Genomic DNA, 13,381 nt, shown 5'->3' with positions numbered 1-13,381 from the left:
CCCTCTATTTCCTTTAGAAATGGGAGTGCAGACACTACCAAGCCTTTCTGCATTAGGAGTGGTTCCTCTGACAAATCCTGAATATCCAGCCTTGTCCCTCTGCCCCATGGCCACAAACCCAGGGCAGTGGGGCAGGGATGGCTCCTTGAGGGCCCCCATGCACAGGCCTGGCTGCTCCTGGCAAACTCAGCCTGCACAACTGGAGCTCAGGCAGGGACCCAGGTGAAGGTTTTCCCAGAGAAGGAAGAAGGGTGGGTGAGTCCCAGCAAGACAGTCTGCAGGGAATGGCCCAGGTTTGGCTCAAAGCAGCTTCTCCTGACTTGTCACTGTCCTTTCTCCATGAACAGGTCTCCATGTTCAGCCCCAGCAAATGTCCAACAGCAGCTCCATCAGCCACTTCCTCCTGCTGGCATTGGCAGACACGCGGCAGCTGCAGCTCCTGCACTTCTGCCTCTTGCTGGGCATCTCCCTGGCTGCCCTCCTGGGCAACGGCCTCATCATCAGCGCCGTAGCCTGCGGCCACCACCTGCACACGCCCATGTTCTTCTTCCTGCTCAACCTGGCCCTCAGCGACCTGGGCTCCATCTGCACCACTGTCCCCAAAGCCATGCACAATTCCCTCTGGGACACCAGGAACATCTCCTACACTGGATGTGCCACACAGCTCTTTTTCTTTCTGTTCTTCATTGGAGCAGAGTTTTATCTGCTGACCGTCATGTGCTATGACCGCTACGTGTCCATCTGCAAACCCCTGCACTACGGGACCCTCCTGGGCAGCAGAGCTTGTGCCCACATGGCAGCAGCTGCCTGGGCCAGTGGCTTTCTCCTTGCTCTGCTGCATACAGCCACTACATTTTCCTTGCCCCTGTGCCATGGGAATGCCCTGGGCCAGTTCTTCTGTGAAATCCCACATATCCTAAAGCTCTCCTGCTCACACTCTAATCTCAGGGAACTTGGTCTTCTTGCTGTTACTGTCTTTTTAATATTTGGTTGTTTTGTGTTCATTGTTTTCTCCTATGTGCAGATCTTCAGGGCCGTGCTGAGGATCCCCTCTGAGCAGGAACGGCACAAAGCCTTTTCCACCTGCCTCCCTCACCTGGCCGTGGTCTCCCTGTTTGTCAGCACTGGCATTTTTGCCTACCTGAAGCCCCCCTCCATGTCCTCCCCATCCCTGGATGTGGCAGTGACAGTTCTGTACTCGGTGGTGCCTCCAGCCCTGAACCCTCTCATCTACAGCCTGAGGAACCAGGAGCTGAAGGCTGCAGTCTGGAGACTGATGACTAGACAATGTAAGAAACATTAAACTGCTGGACAGTTTCTGAAAATAATTTGTAGTAAATGTTGTCTTTGATACTTCTTGTTGGTTTCATTTTGGAGCTTCTTTTTCGTTGTTTACCTTTTTAATGTTGTCCCCAAATGAAAGCAATCAATTTTGCCATATCTCATTTTGTATCTCCACAGGTCTACTGTGACCTGTAGACTGTGTCAGTGAGGAGCTGTGCTCTTGATACCTTTAAATGAAAAAAAGGATGTATTTCATATGAAGCTATCAAGAACATAGCTCCTCACTTCCACAGTCCAGCAAAGATTTCCCTGGAGATCCCACTTTTGTTGTCTTCTCTGGAGCTGCAGCAGCAATGTCTGTGTGCAGAGCTGGGGCACGTCAGTGCTGGCACAGCAGCTGTGCCCAGCAGCAGCAGCACTTGGTGTTGCCAGTGCTGCTGCCATGGCCCTGCCCCACTGCCCTGGTGGCCCTGGTGTTGCTGCAGGGCCTGAGTGCTCTCGGGGCCGGGCACAGCCGTGGGGCTGTGCCGGGGCTGCAGCAGGGACAGGCCATGGGCACTGCTGGGGCAGCGCTGACGCTTCAGGCCAGGGCCTGGGGGCTCCAGGCTCCTTGCCCAGGCTCTCTCAAGAACACAGCCAGGCCAATGCTCAGAACAGAAAGCCCCATGAGCAGCCCCAGGCTGTTGGTATGGGGACATGCTCGAGAGGCACAAATCAGCCCCTGGGGCCAGCAAGGGTTGGGGGGACACCAGGGAAACCACTCAGCTTTGTCCTGGCCTCTGCAGTCAGCCAGTAAGTTTGTTCCCATCAGCTGGGAGTTTCCTGTCCCACTGCAGACGCTGTTGCTCAGAGCCAGGACTGCCTGGCATCCACCCCCAAACTGCCCTGAGCATTTCCTTGGCTTCATCTTGGCTTTCTTTACTCTTCCTTGGTCCAGATTTCTTCTTGTTGCCCAGCCCCGTTCCCCGCCCTGCAAACATCCCATCTCTGTTTGCCCTTTCCTCTCTGGCCCCACTCCCCATTGCAGTTCCTGACTTTGCACCATGGGAACGTCCCTTGGGCAGCAGGATCATCCTACAAGTGCTGCAGGAATTGTCTGCAGGCTCCTGCAGTGCCTCGTGCTGCTCCCTTGCCAGAGGCACCCCAGGCCAGGAGGGCACATCTGGGCTGCTGTGTCTGGCTCTGGGGCTCCCTGTTCTGGGCAGTGAGGAGGAGCTGCAGAGGATCTGCAGGACTGACAGGATGGGCTTTGGGGCTGGCAGGAGAATCTGAGGGACCTGGGCTGCTGGAGCTTCTCAAGGGGAGGCCCAGGGCTCATCCTGCAACTGCTCAAAGGGTGGTTTCAGAGAATCCTAGCGTCAGCAAGGTGGGAAAAGACCTTGGAGATCATCAAGTCCAACCTGTGCCTTGAAACTGCCTTGTCTCCCCTGAACCTCCTCTTCTCCATGACAACCCCAGCTCCCTTAGCCACTCCTCAAAGCTCTTGTGTTCCAGACCCCTCCCCAACCTTGTTGGCCTTCTCTGGAAATGCTCCAGCCCCTACATGTCCATCCTAAATTGGGGAGCCCAGAACTGGACACAGCATTTAAGGAGCTGCTCAACCAGCGCTGAGCACAGGGGAAGAATCCCTGCCCTGCTCCTGCTGGCCACACCATTCCTGATCCAGCCAGGAGCCATTGGCCTTCTTGCCCACCTGGGCACACTGCTGCCTCATGCCCAGCCTGCTGTCCATCAGTCCCTGCAGGTCCCTTTCTTGCCTGGCTGCTCTCCAGCCACTCTGTTCCCAGCCTGCAGCACTGCAGGGGTTGTTGTGGCCAAAGTGCAGGACTTGGACTTGTTAAACCTCACCTTGTTGGATTTGAGCCCTGGATCCAGCCTGTCCAGGGCCCTGTGCAGAGCATTCCTACCCTCCAGCAGATCTGCACTCCCAGACAACTTGGTGTCACCACAGTTCCATGAGGCCCCAGAGTGTCCCAATGGTGTCCATGATTCCATGAGGCCTCCCAGTGTCACAATGTTCCTTTTGGTTCCCTGCCATCCCTTGGTGTCACAATATCACCATGTCCCCCAGGCCCTGTAGTGTCACAATGGATCCTTGGTTCCATGAGGTCTGGCAGTGCAGCAATGCTCTCCTTGGTTCCATAGTGTCACAATGGCCTCCTGGTCCCAAGGGTCACCACGGTGTCAAACATGTTTCCTTCATTCCAGGAGTCCCTGAGGAGCTGCACTGGCCCTTGGTTCTATGGGGCCCTGCAGTGTCACAATAGCCCCATCATGACACCAGGTCCTGCTCTGTCACAAAGCTCTGCATGGTTCCACAAGGCCCTGCAGGGTCACAGTGGCCTCTTGGTTCCATGAGGCCTCAGATTGCCACAATGAATTCCTAGGTGCTGCAGTGTCACAATGGAGCCCTGGCGACACAAGATCCTGCCGTGTCACCAGGGACGCTTTCGTTCCACAGGGCACCACAGTGTCACAATTGTTCCCTCAGTTCCCAGAGTCCTTGCAATGCTGCAATGCCCACTTGATTCCATTGTCCCCATGCTCTACTAAGGGTCTCCTTGGTTCCACAGTGGCACAATGGCCCCTTGGTTCCACAAGGCCCCGCAGTGTCACAGTGGCCTCTGTGGTTCCAGGAGGACCCAAACTGTCACCATGGACTCTTTGCTTCCATTCAGCCCCACCGTGTCACAATGGCCCCTTGGCTCTGTGCTGCCATGTCACACACAGTGTCACCATTGTTCCCTTAGTGCCACCAGGCCCCGCAGTGTCACAATGGCCCCTTGCATCCCCAGGGTCCTGCAGTGTCACAATCATCAGAGAATCAACCAGGCTGCAAAAGACCTTGGAGAGCATCAAATCCAACCTGGGACGCAACACCACTTTTTCACCCAGACCATGGCACAGCGTGCTACATCCAGCCTTTGCTTAAACACTACCAGGGTCAGCGAGTCCCTTGTTCCTGATGCATAGGAGTCCAAGGGGTAGGATGAGGAAAATGGTCAGGAGGTGTGGGGACAAAGAACTATTGACTGTCAGCCTTAAAGAGACTTGATTTTCATATCTATTGAGACTGAATTAGAAGGTGCTGGGTGTCAATATATATTGGACATTGTTGATATCAAACTATAAACAGGAAAAAAAAACTGGATCAAACAGTTCTCTCCGGTTTTCTCTGTTTTCAGTACAGTGCATTTATTTTGAATACATTTCTGAAATATTCAATTAACCACAGAAGAATTGAAAAATTACATAAGTGCCAGAGCCTTTTGTTGTTTGAGTGCTTTGAACAAATGTTTATGAGCTTTTCTCTCTGAATTAAAGAACTGAAGAGCTCAAGAAAGAAGAGACCTCCCGAGGATTAAAATTCATCAGCAACCTCCAAGTGGCTGAGGATCCATCCCCATCAGAGCAGCAATGAACAGAAATGGGCACAGCTTTGTGGCTGCCCCAGCTTTGGCATGGGCCCTGGGCCTGGAGCAGGAGCAGCTCTTGAGGGCCCCAAGGCCGGGGCTCTTGTGCTGCCCTGGGCAGATGCGATGGCAGCAGGGGCTGCAGAGCTCTCAGCACCTCAGCCCGAGGGGAGCAGGGCAACCAGGGAGCCTCCTTTGGCCTTGGCCAAGCACCTTCCCCCATGGCTGGGGCTGAGTCCTGTGGCAGCTGCAGCTGCTGCTGTGCCCTTGCAAGGGGCTGAGGCCGTGGGGCGGTGCAGAGAGCAGCCTGGCCAGAGCAGAGCTGTGGGGCCAGAGCCAGCTGGGCTGGGCTGAGGAGAGGCCCTTGGTGCTGCCCAGAGCTCAGGTCAGCTGGCAGAGCTTGCAGGGAGCTGGTCTGGGCTCAGAGAGCCTGGCCCAGAAACCATCAGTGTCCATCTCAGCCTGGCTGAGCGTGCAGGGGCAGGACTCAGGCCAGGCATTGTGGGGCAGGGCCAGCACCTGTGCAAGGCATTGCAAACAGGCAAGTGGCCCAGAGAGGAGGCTGCTCGGTGTCCTTGGTGGCATGAGCGGAGCCGGGAGGGGGCCCAGGACATTTGCCAGCACCAGCCTCTGTCCCCATGCATTGGCAGCCCTGGCTGCTGAGCCCAGCTTTGGCCTGGGCTGAGTTTGGCTGTGGCCCAGCTCCATCCTCCTGCGGGGTTCAGGGCCTGTTCCTGGCCATGGCCAGCCCTGGCTGCCTCTCTGCTGGCCCAGAGGCTGGCAGAGCCCGGGGCAGGGCTGTCTGTGCAGCCCCAGAGGGGCCATGGGCTCTGCAGGAGCTGGCAGAGGCTGCCCAGCAGGGAGGCCATGGGGCACAGAGCCCCAAGGCTGCTGTGGGCACCACAGCACAGGGGCTGTTCCCAGCCGCAATGCTTCTGCCCTGGGCTGGGCCTGCACAGGGGCTGGGCCACCATGGCCGGGCCAGCACAGGGCCACAAAGGGGCCACGCAGCCGCTGCCCAGGCTGACAGCAAGGCCAGGCACACACAAGCAATTGCTGAGCATGGCCTGCGCTGGCCAGGCCTGACTGCGCCAAAGGCAGAGCTCAGCTGCCCTTAGGGGCTGCAGGAACAGTCCAGAGCCCAAAGAGTCTCCATGGCTGTGCTGGAGAGCAAGGCTGCAGGAGGGAAATGCAGGGCTGCTGTGGGAAGGGGAGGGCATTGAATTCCAGCACACAGCTCAGCTCTCTGATGATCCCGGCACCATGCTGGGCGCTTTTTCAGACTGGAGCAGAGCAGATGTTGATGGGACAGGAGCCCTGCGAGGCTGTCAGGGACCTGCAACTTGCAAGGTGCTCTGCTCTCTCTCAGGTGCTCTCGGAGTGATCCAATCGAAGCTGGGCACCTCAGGGCACAAGTGGCCCTGCCTTTTCATGGGCACACAACTGATGTCTGCCTGGAAAGGGGCTCAGGTTTAAAAACCTGTTTGTTCCATAATATACAAGCAAATATTGATTATCTGTGCAATTTGAGTACTCTTAAGGAATGGCAACCTTTTCCCACCAAAAACGGGGATTTCCTGGAAGCCTACTGATGGCAGGAGAAGAAATACTGATCTTCCCATCTACTTGTGTCACCAATAATCAGTCTATTATTTAATCCCTCTCTTTTCCATCAAGTGCTTCCATCTCTCTTGGTTAAATGGCCATGTCTAAGGACGTCTCTTCACCAGAGCAGCTAGTCCCAGATTTCCTCCACCAGATGCTCTGTGGTCATTCAAGTGCCTCATAACTGACTGGTTTCATGCTTTGAGCTTCAGGGAGTTGCCCAAACTTTCTGAAATTTAATTAAATGTCACATAAGGCGACATCTTAATTGTCTTTATATCTATCACAGAATTACCTTTTCTTATATCTATGTCTAAAACTGTTCCTGCATAAAAATCTATTGGGGATGGTGGACATGTCAGATGCTGCTGGGACATTCCAGAGAGCTGAGAGAAGAGCTGTGATGGTTATTAAACTGTTCAAATGTTCAACTTGTGTTTGTTGGCAAGAAACCTTCCTGTGCCTCTGAGTGTCACCAGGCCCTGAGCCCAAAGGACACAAACCTGATGAGTTGTGGTTCCCACTGCAGGGGCACTTGGACCTTGGCTCTGCGCAGGAGAGCTCTTCATCCCATTTCTCTCTTTTCCTCCCTCTGGGCATGGAGGGAGCTCCTGACTTCAGCCTGTGACTAGTGCGCAAAGAGCAAATCTGGGCAGAATTGGGGCAGGGAGGGTTTGGGGGGACTTTAGGATCTGTGCTGGGCAGTCACTCCCAGTCACTCCCAGAAGGTGCTTTCCATTGTTCTGAGGCTTTCTGCTGTGCAAAGTGGATTTAATATCCAGCAGATGAATGACTTTTGCATTTGATAGAGCCGTGCCTTCCCCTGGCTTTGTTGGCTGACAAGAGATGAACATTCCTCTGTGTCTCGGGCAGCTCCTTCTCCAAGGAAAGCAGGTGGGAGCTGGAGCCAAGGAGCTGAAAGCTGCAGGTGCAGCCTGGGCTGGAGGGAGATCAGATTTGCACAAGGCTGCTCTGAATGCCAGGGCTGGGATGGGGGAAATGGTGCGGTGGGGGTAGGGACAGAGTCTGATTGATTGTCAGCCATGAAGGGTCTTGATTTTCATCTCTGTTCAAATTGCATGAGGAGGTGAGGAGGTACTTGGATTCAATGTCAATTGGAGATCACACGTATTGATTTATGAACAGGAAAAAAAACCTAAGCAGGACCTAAAAAAAGTTTTCTCAATATCTTTGTAAATAGAATATATTCTGCTTGAACACACTACTGAAATGGGTCAAATTAACCACAGATGATTTGAAAACTGAAATCAAATTATTCCCAGAGGCTTGGCTTGTTAAGGTGTTCTGAATGTCAACGAGCCCTGGGCCACTGAATTCTTGAACTGAAGAGCTGAAGGCTGAACAAGTGATTTGGAAAATTAAAAGCAATTTATTCCCAGAGGCTTTGGTTTTTAAGGTGTTCGGAATGGTAATGAGCCCTGGGACACTGAATTCCTGCACTGAAGAGCTGAAGGCTGAACAAGCCTCTGGAGCAGGAAAATTCAGCAGCAGCCTCCAAGTTGCTGAGGATGTCAGCAGCCCCCACTGAGGCCATCCCTGCCCAGAGACCGTGGGGGAATGGGCAGACAAGGAGAGCGTCCCTGGGGCTGGGGCAGCACAACTCAGAGGCACCAGCAGCTCCAGCTGGGAAATGGAGTGTGGAATGTGGCTGGGAACGCCCTGCCTGGGCTGTGCCAAGCAGGATACACAAGCCCTGACCCCCATCCACTAAACAAATCTCTCAAGGAGCAATTTAAAATTAATTACAATTCTCTGCGTACTCTGAGTTGGACTCACTGGAGAAATACCAACAAAAGATTCTTAGGAGCTCCAAACAACAAAACAGCTTTTACTGGAAACTTTAGAAAATCAGAGAAACTTTGGCAAAAGGTTTAATATGACATTCAATCAACACAAAACACTTCTCAAAGCATTAACTTGGCCCCTTCACCTTCACAAACTGTAAGCGTGTTCAATTTTAAGTTACTCAAAATTTGCAAGAAGAGGGAATTAGAAGAAGGAAAAGAAAACACAGAAAGAGAGAAAGTAATAAAAGAAAATACAGGGGAGCACACACACAGCTACCAACTCCTGGATTCCAGCAGTGTTCAGATGGAAATTCCAAGAGGAGGTAGGGTCAAGATGTGTGCATGTCTTGTGGTCAGTCTCAAATTCCCCTTGGTCTCCCTGGGTCCTTCCCCCAGGTGGGCCTTGGGCTCATTTGGTCCCTCAGGAGCTGGGCTGGGGCTGCAGAGGTGGCTGTGGAGCATTGCCTGTGCTGTGCCAGGGACTGGCAGCCACTGCTGGGCTGGGACAGAGGCTCTGGGGGGATTGGGGTTCCAGGGCAGGGCTGGAGTTCCAGGGCAGGGCAAGGCTGGACCTGCCCCTTCCTCTCGCCACACATGAAATATTTCCAGCCAACAATCTCCTCCCGTTTGTCACAACAGGCAATGTTGGAGGCGGAACTCCCAATTCTGGGCATGGACACCTGGCTGAAGAGAACAGTTGTTTTCCATGGGAAGGAAAGCAGAGAGCCCCAGTGTTTGGAAGGCAGGTGAGAGCCTCACCTGGGGTCATACTGGGAGTGACCAGGATGATACTGGATCATACTGAGTGCAACTGGAAGTGACTGGGACCAGCCTGGGGGTGACAGCCGAGGGACAGAGGACAGTTGAGGGACAGGGGACAACTGAGGGACAGGGCACAGCCGAGGGACAGGGCGCAGCCGAGGGACGGGGGTGTCTCAGTACTGGGCAAAGGGGTAAAAGGGTGTCTGGGTTCTCAGGAATGGGGGTGCAGGGGGGTCTCTGGGTCATGGAAATGGGGGCTAGGGGTGTGGAGAGGTAAAAGCGAGTTCCAGGGGATCCTTGAGCCCAGGAAAGGGGAGTCCAGGGTTTCCCAAAAAGGGGGTGCCAGGGTGGGGACACCCAGGCAGTTCAGGGGGTCTCTGGTTTTGCACAAAGCTGGGGCTGGGGGCTGGGAAAGGCAGGAATGGGGGTCCAAGGCATTCCAGGCATCCCAGGGTCAAGCCCATGGCCAGTCTGGAGGCTGGGAGCCATGGGATGGCCAGGAAAAGGGGAGCAGGGGGTCCTGATGTCCAGGAATGGGGGATTCAGGGGGTCCCTGTGCAGGATAAGGGGAGCAGGGGATTCCTGGTCCTGGCAATGGTGGTTCAGGGTCCCGGTGCTGGGGGTCCCACTGCCCCCTGGCCTCCCAGGAGCGCCTCCAGACCCAGCAATGGAGCCATCACGCTGCTCCCACTCACTCCCAGTATGATCCCAGTAAGATCCCAGTATGATGCCAGTCTCTCCCAGCAGGGCCCCAGTCACTCACAATTGCCCCCAGTTGCCCGCCGTGTGGTCCCAGTTCCCCCCAGCACATTCCCAGTGGCTCCCAGTCCAGTCCCAGTCACCACCTGCATGGTCTCAGGCACTCCCAGTATATCCCAGTTGCCTGAACATACTCGTAGTCATTGCCAGGCACTCCCAGTTACCTCAGCGTGGTTCAGCTGGCCCCAGTTTTATCCCAGTCACTGCCAGGACATCCCAGTTGTCACCAGCATGCATTCTGTCATTCCCAGTTGCTCCCAGTTCCTCCCAGTGTGTGCACAGGAAGCTTCCAACATGGGCCTGGTAGCTCCCAGTAACCCCAGTCAGGGTCTATTGACACCCACTACAATCCCAGTATGATCCCAGTCACTCCCAGAATGATGCCAGTGGCCCCCAGTGGGATCCCAGTTGCTCCCTGTCAATGCCAGCAGGACTCCAGTAGTGTCCAGTATGATCCTCATGCCTCCCAGTCTCTCCCAGTATATCCCAGTCACCCCCAGCATGCTCCCAGTCACTCCCACTTCCCCCAGTTGCTTTCAACCTGATTCCAGTTGCCCACAGCCACTACCAGTCAATCCCAGTACGATTCCAGTTGCCCTCATTTTGATCCCAGTCTCACCCAGCATGCACCCAGCTGTTCCCACTGTGATCCCAGTATGACCCCAGCTGCTGCCAGAATAGTTCCAGTTGTTCCCAGTTCCTGCCAGTATGATCCCAGTTGTCCCTCGAATAGTCCTAGTCCCTCTCAGCATGGTCCCACTCACTCCCAGTTGCCCCCAGCATGGTCCCAGCTGTTCCCACTGTGGCTCCAGTGCTCCCAGTATGGTCACAGAGTCTCCCAGTATATCCCAGATGGCCAAGTGAGGTTTTGGTTAGCTCAGAATGATCCCAGTTACTCCCAGTTCCTCCCAGTTGCCTCCAGCATGATCCCAGTTTCTGGCAGTTGCCCAAAGTGTAGTCCCAGTTGCTCCCAGTACAAACCCAGTTGCCCCAGTTGTGTCCTTAGTCCCCTTAACATGGTTCCAGTACCTTCCAGTTGATCCCAGTTGCTCCCACTTTTGAAATTATGTCCACATTTTCCTCCTAACATGGGCCCAGTAGCTCCCAGTACCCTCCAGTCAGGATCCCAGTGGCTCTCAGGATGATCCCAGTTGCACCCAGTCCCCCCCAGTATGACTCCAGTCACTCCCAGATCCTCCCAGTATGATTCCAGTCCTGCCCAGTGACCCTCTGTCATTCCCAGTATGCGCCCAGTTGCTGCCACTCACCTCCACCATGGTTCCGGTTACAGCCAGCACCTTTCTAGATACTCCCAGTCAGATTCCAGTAGGATCCCAGTCATTCTCAGATATCCCTAATACTTTTCAAGTCACTCCAAGTATGATCGCAGTCAGTTCCAGTATGACCCCAGCACGGGCACAGCTCCTCCCATCATCATCCAATGTGGTTCCAGTTGCTCCCATTTCCCCCCACTGTGGTTTCAATCTCTCCCAGCATATTCCAGTTACTCCCAGCAGGTTCCCAGTCACTCCCAGTTCCTTCCAGCATGATCCCATTTGCTCACAACCACTCCCAGTCAGCCTCAGTGTAGCTGCACTCACACTACCAGTATGATCCCAGTCACCTCCAGCATGATCCCAGTTCATCCCAGTGTAAGTCCAGTTGCTTTCAATCACCCCCAACATGCACCCAGTCACTACCAGTTCCTCCCAGTTGCTCCTTGCATGATCCCAGTTGCTCAGAGCTGCTCCTGGTCACCCTCAGAATGATCCCAGTTGTCGGTTTTCATTTTTCTCTTCCCGGCCTATTTAGGTTGATTTATGCTTTTTGGTTTTCTGTTTCTCCTGCTGGCTGATTTATGACCGGTTTAGTTCAGGGATGCCACTTGTCGGTTTCTCGGCTGTTTCAAAGACCTGGAAAGGCCCAGAGTGGCCTTGGACAGCCCGCGCTTCAAAGGACGAGGAGAGACTTCTGATCCTGTTTCGGTCTCAGTGTTTATTAATTGTTTATCTAAAAGATTTTCTTTCAGCCCGACAGAGGTCTGCACAGCAAGTCAGCCATGGGCACACTCCGCAGCCCCTGGGGCGGTCACTTATCTTTATACCCGAAGTTACGTGTACAATATTTATAATTTTTCCCCAATACCTTCTACTCTTATTAACCGGTGCACTTCTAGTAAAGACCAATCCCAAAGTGCCACCATCACCACAGAAAATGGAGGCCAAGAAGAAGAAGAAGAAGGACAGGACACACCCCAATTCCTCCATCTTACTTCTCTAGACCCCCCTTGTACAGAAATCCTAAACCCTGTGTTTTATACTCTAACTAACTTATCCCTTCACCATTCACCCAGTAAAATCCTCCCAGTCCTCATACAGGTGTCATCTCCTGTGTAGGATCAAAGTCCAGCCACCAGACACTTCTGGCAACATTCCAGGACTCCGGAGCCCCCCAAGGGTGGTCTCGGTCACTCTGCACCTCCATCCTGAGGTGCTGAGATCCCACACCAGTCACTCCCAGTATATCCCATCTGTCCCCAATATGGTCTCAATTGCCCCCTGCAGGCTCCTACTCCATCCCAGTATGATCCCAGTATGATCCAGTCTCCCTCAGTGTGATCGCAGTCTGCCCCAGCATGGGCCCAGCTGCTCCCAGTATGATCCCTGTAGCATCCCAGTACAATCTGAGTCACTGAAGGTGTAGATCTTTGACATCCCTGAATGATCCCTTTTGGTCCTGAAACAGACTTGCAGAATCCTGAAACAAAGAACTGCTAAAGAAAAATCACCAATAACTAAAAATAAAATAAAATAAAATAAAAATCCATTGATATTTATGAAACAATATTGAGAAAATTTCTGGAATGCCTTGGCCACAGCCCTTACTTGAATCACTTAGGCTGAGTCTGACTCGTGGCTTTCCAGTACTTTGAGCTGGTAGCTCTGACCACCTTTCTATTCTTTCTTTATTTTCTTTTTTTTTTTTTTCTTTCTTTTATTTTTTTTTCCCAGAATGATCAGCAGCAGCAGCAGAGGATTTTTTTGGACCTGCACCACTGGGTGGGACAGAGTCCCTGGCCCCAGTCCGAGTGGGCAGACCAAGGACCCCAGGCCTGGCCCACAGAACAGAGCCCCAGGCCTGAGTAGGGGGATCAAAGCCCCCAAACCTGGTGGTGGGCAGGCCAAACAGCCCAGACCTGGCCTGCAGGGCGGGGTCTTTGTTCTCACAGCCCACCACCACCGTGCTGCCAGTGCCTCGGCAGCAGGAGTGACCGAACGCTTTTTCCCTCTCCCCCCAGAACCACCAGTGCACACTGGCGGCTGGGAAGGAGAAGCTTTCCCAGGCATCTCCATCCCGGATCTGCAGGTCTTCTTTCCCCAGAACAAGTGAGCGATGCTCGCTGTCCACCCCCCCACCGAACCCCATGATTCAAATTCCCGTGTTCCTGTTTTCTGCTCCTCAACATCACCCCCATCCCCTCCGGGCTTGTGGCCAGAGGCAGCACCTCTGGGAGCCACATCCCCCACGCCGCTGGTGCACGTGAGGGGAGTCAGGCACCCCAAATCTCAGCGAGAAGCCCCTGACCAAACGTGAATCAGCCTGTGAAAAATGTTGTGTCCCAGAAAAACACTGAGTTTGAAAGTTTTCAGCTGGGAGGCACGGGCAGTTAACAAATGAGCCCTGCCTCCCCTGAGGGACAGGCCAGCGTCCCCTTCTTCTCTCCCAGCTTCCACCACAGGGGTGTTATAA

General features: G+C 53.9%; 1 protein-coding gene across 1 annotated transcript; it reads left to right on the top strand.

The window, feature by feature from the left end:
- Positions 1-637: 637 nt before the first annotated feature.
- Positions 638-1,304, top strand: LOC134434743 (olfactory receptor 14J1-like; the record flags this gene model as incomplete). Its single annotated transcript, XM_063183363.1, has 1 exon — positions 638-1,304. A coding segment is annotated over one exon (666 nt), but the record flags the coding sequence as incomplete, so codon positions are not given.
- Positions 1,305-13,381: the final 12,077 nt, after the last annotated feature.

This window comes from Melospiza melodia, unplaced genomic scaffold (genome assembly GCF_035770615.1).
Source record: "Melospiza melodia melodia isolate bMelMel2 unplaced genomic scaffold, bMelMel2.pri scaffold_46, whole genome shotgun sequence".
NCBI classification, from domain to species: domain Eukaryota; kingdom Metazoa; phylum Chordata; class Aves; order Passeriformes; family Passerellidae; genus Melospiza; species Melospiza melodia.
Note: the sequence above shows the minus strand (reverse complement) of the source record. Positions and strands in the feature narration are given on the sequence as shown.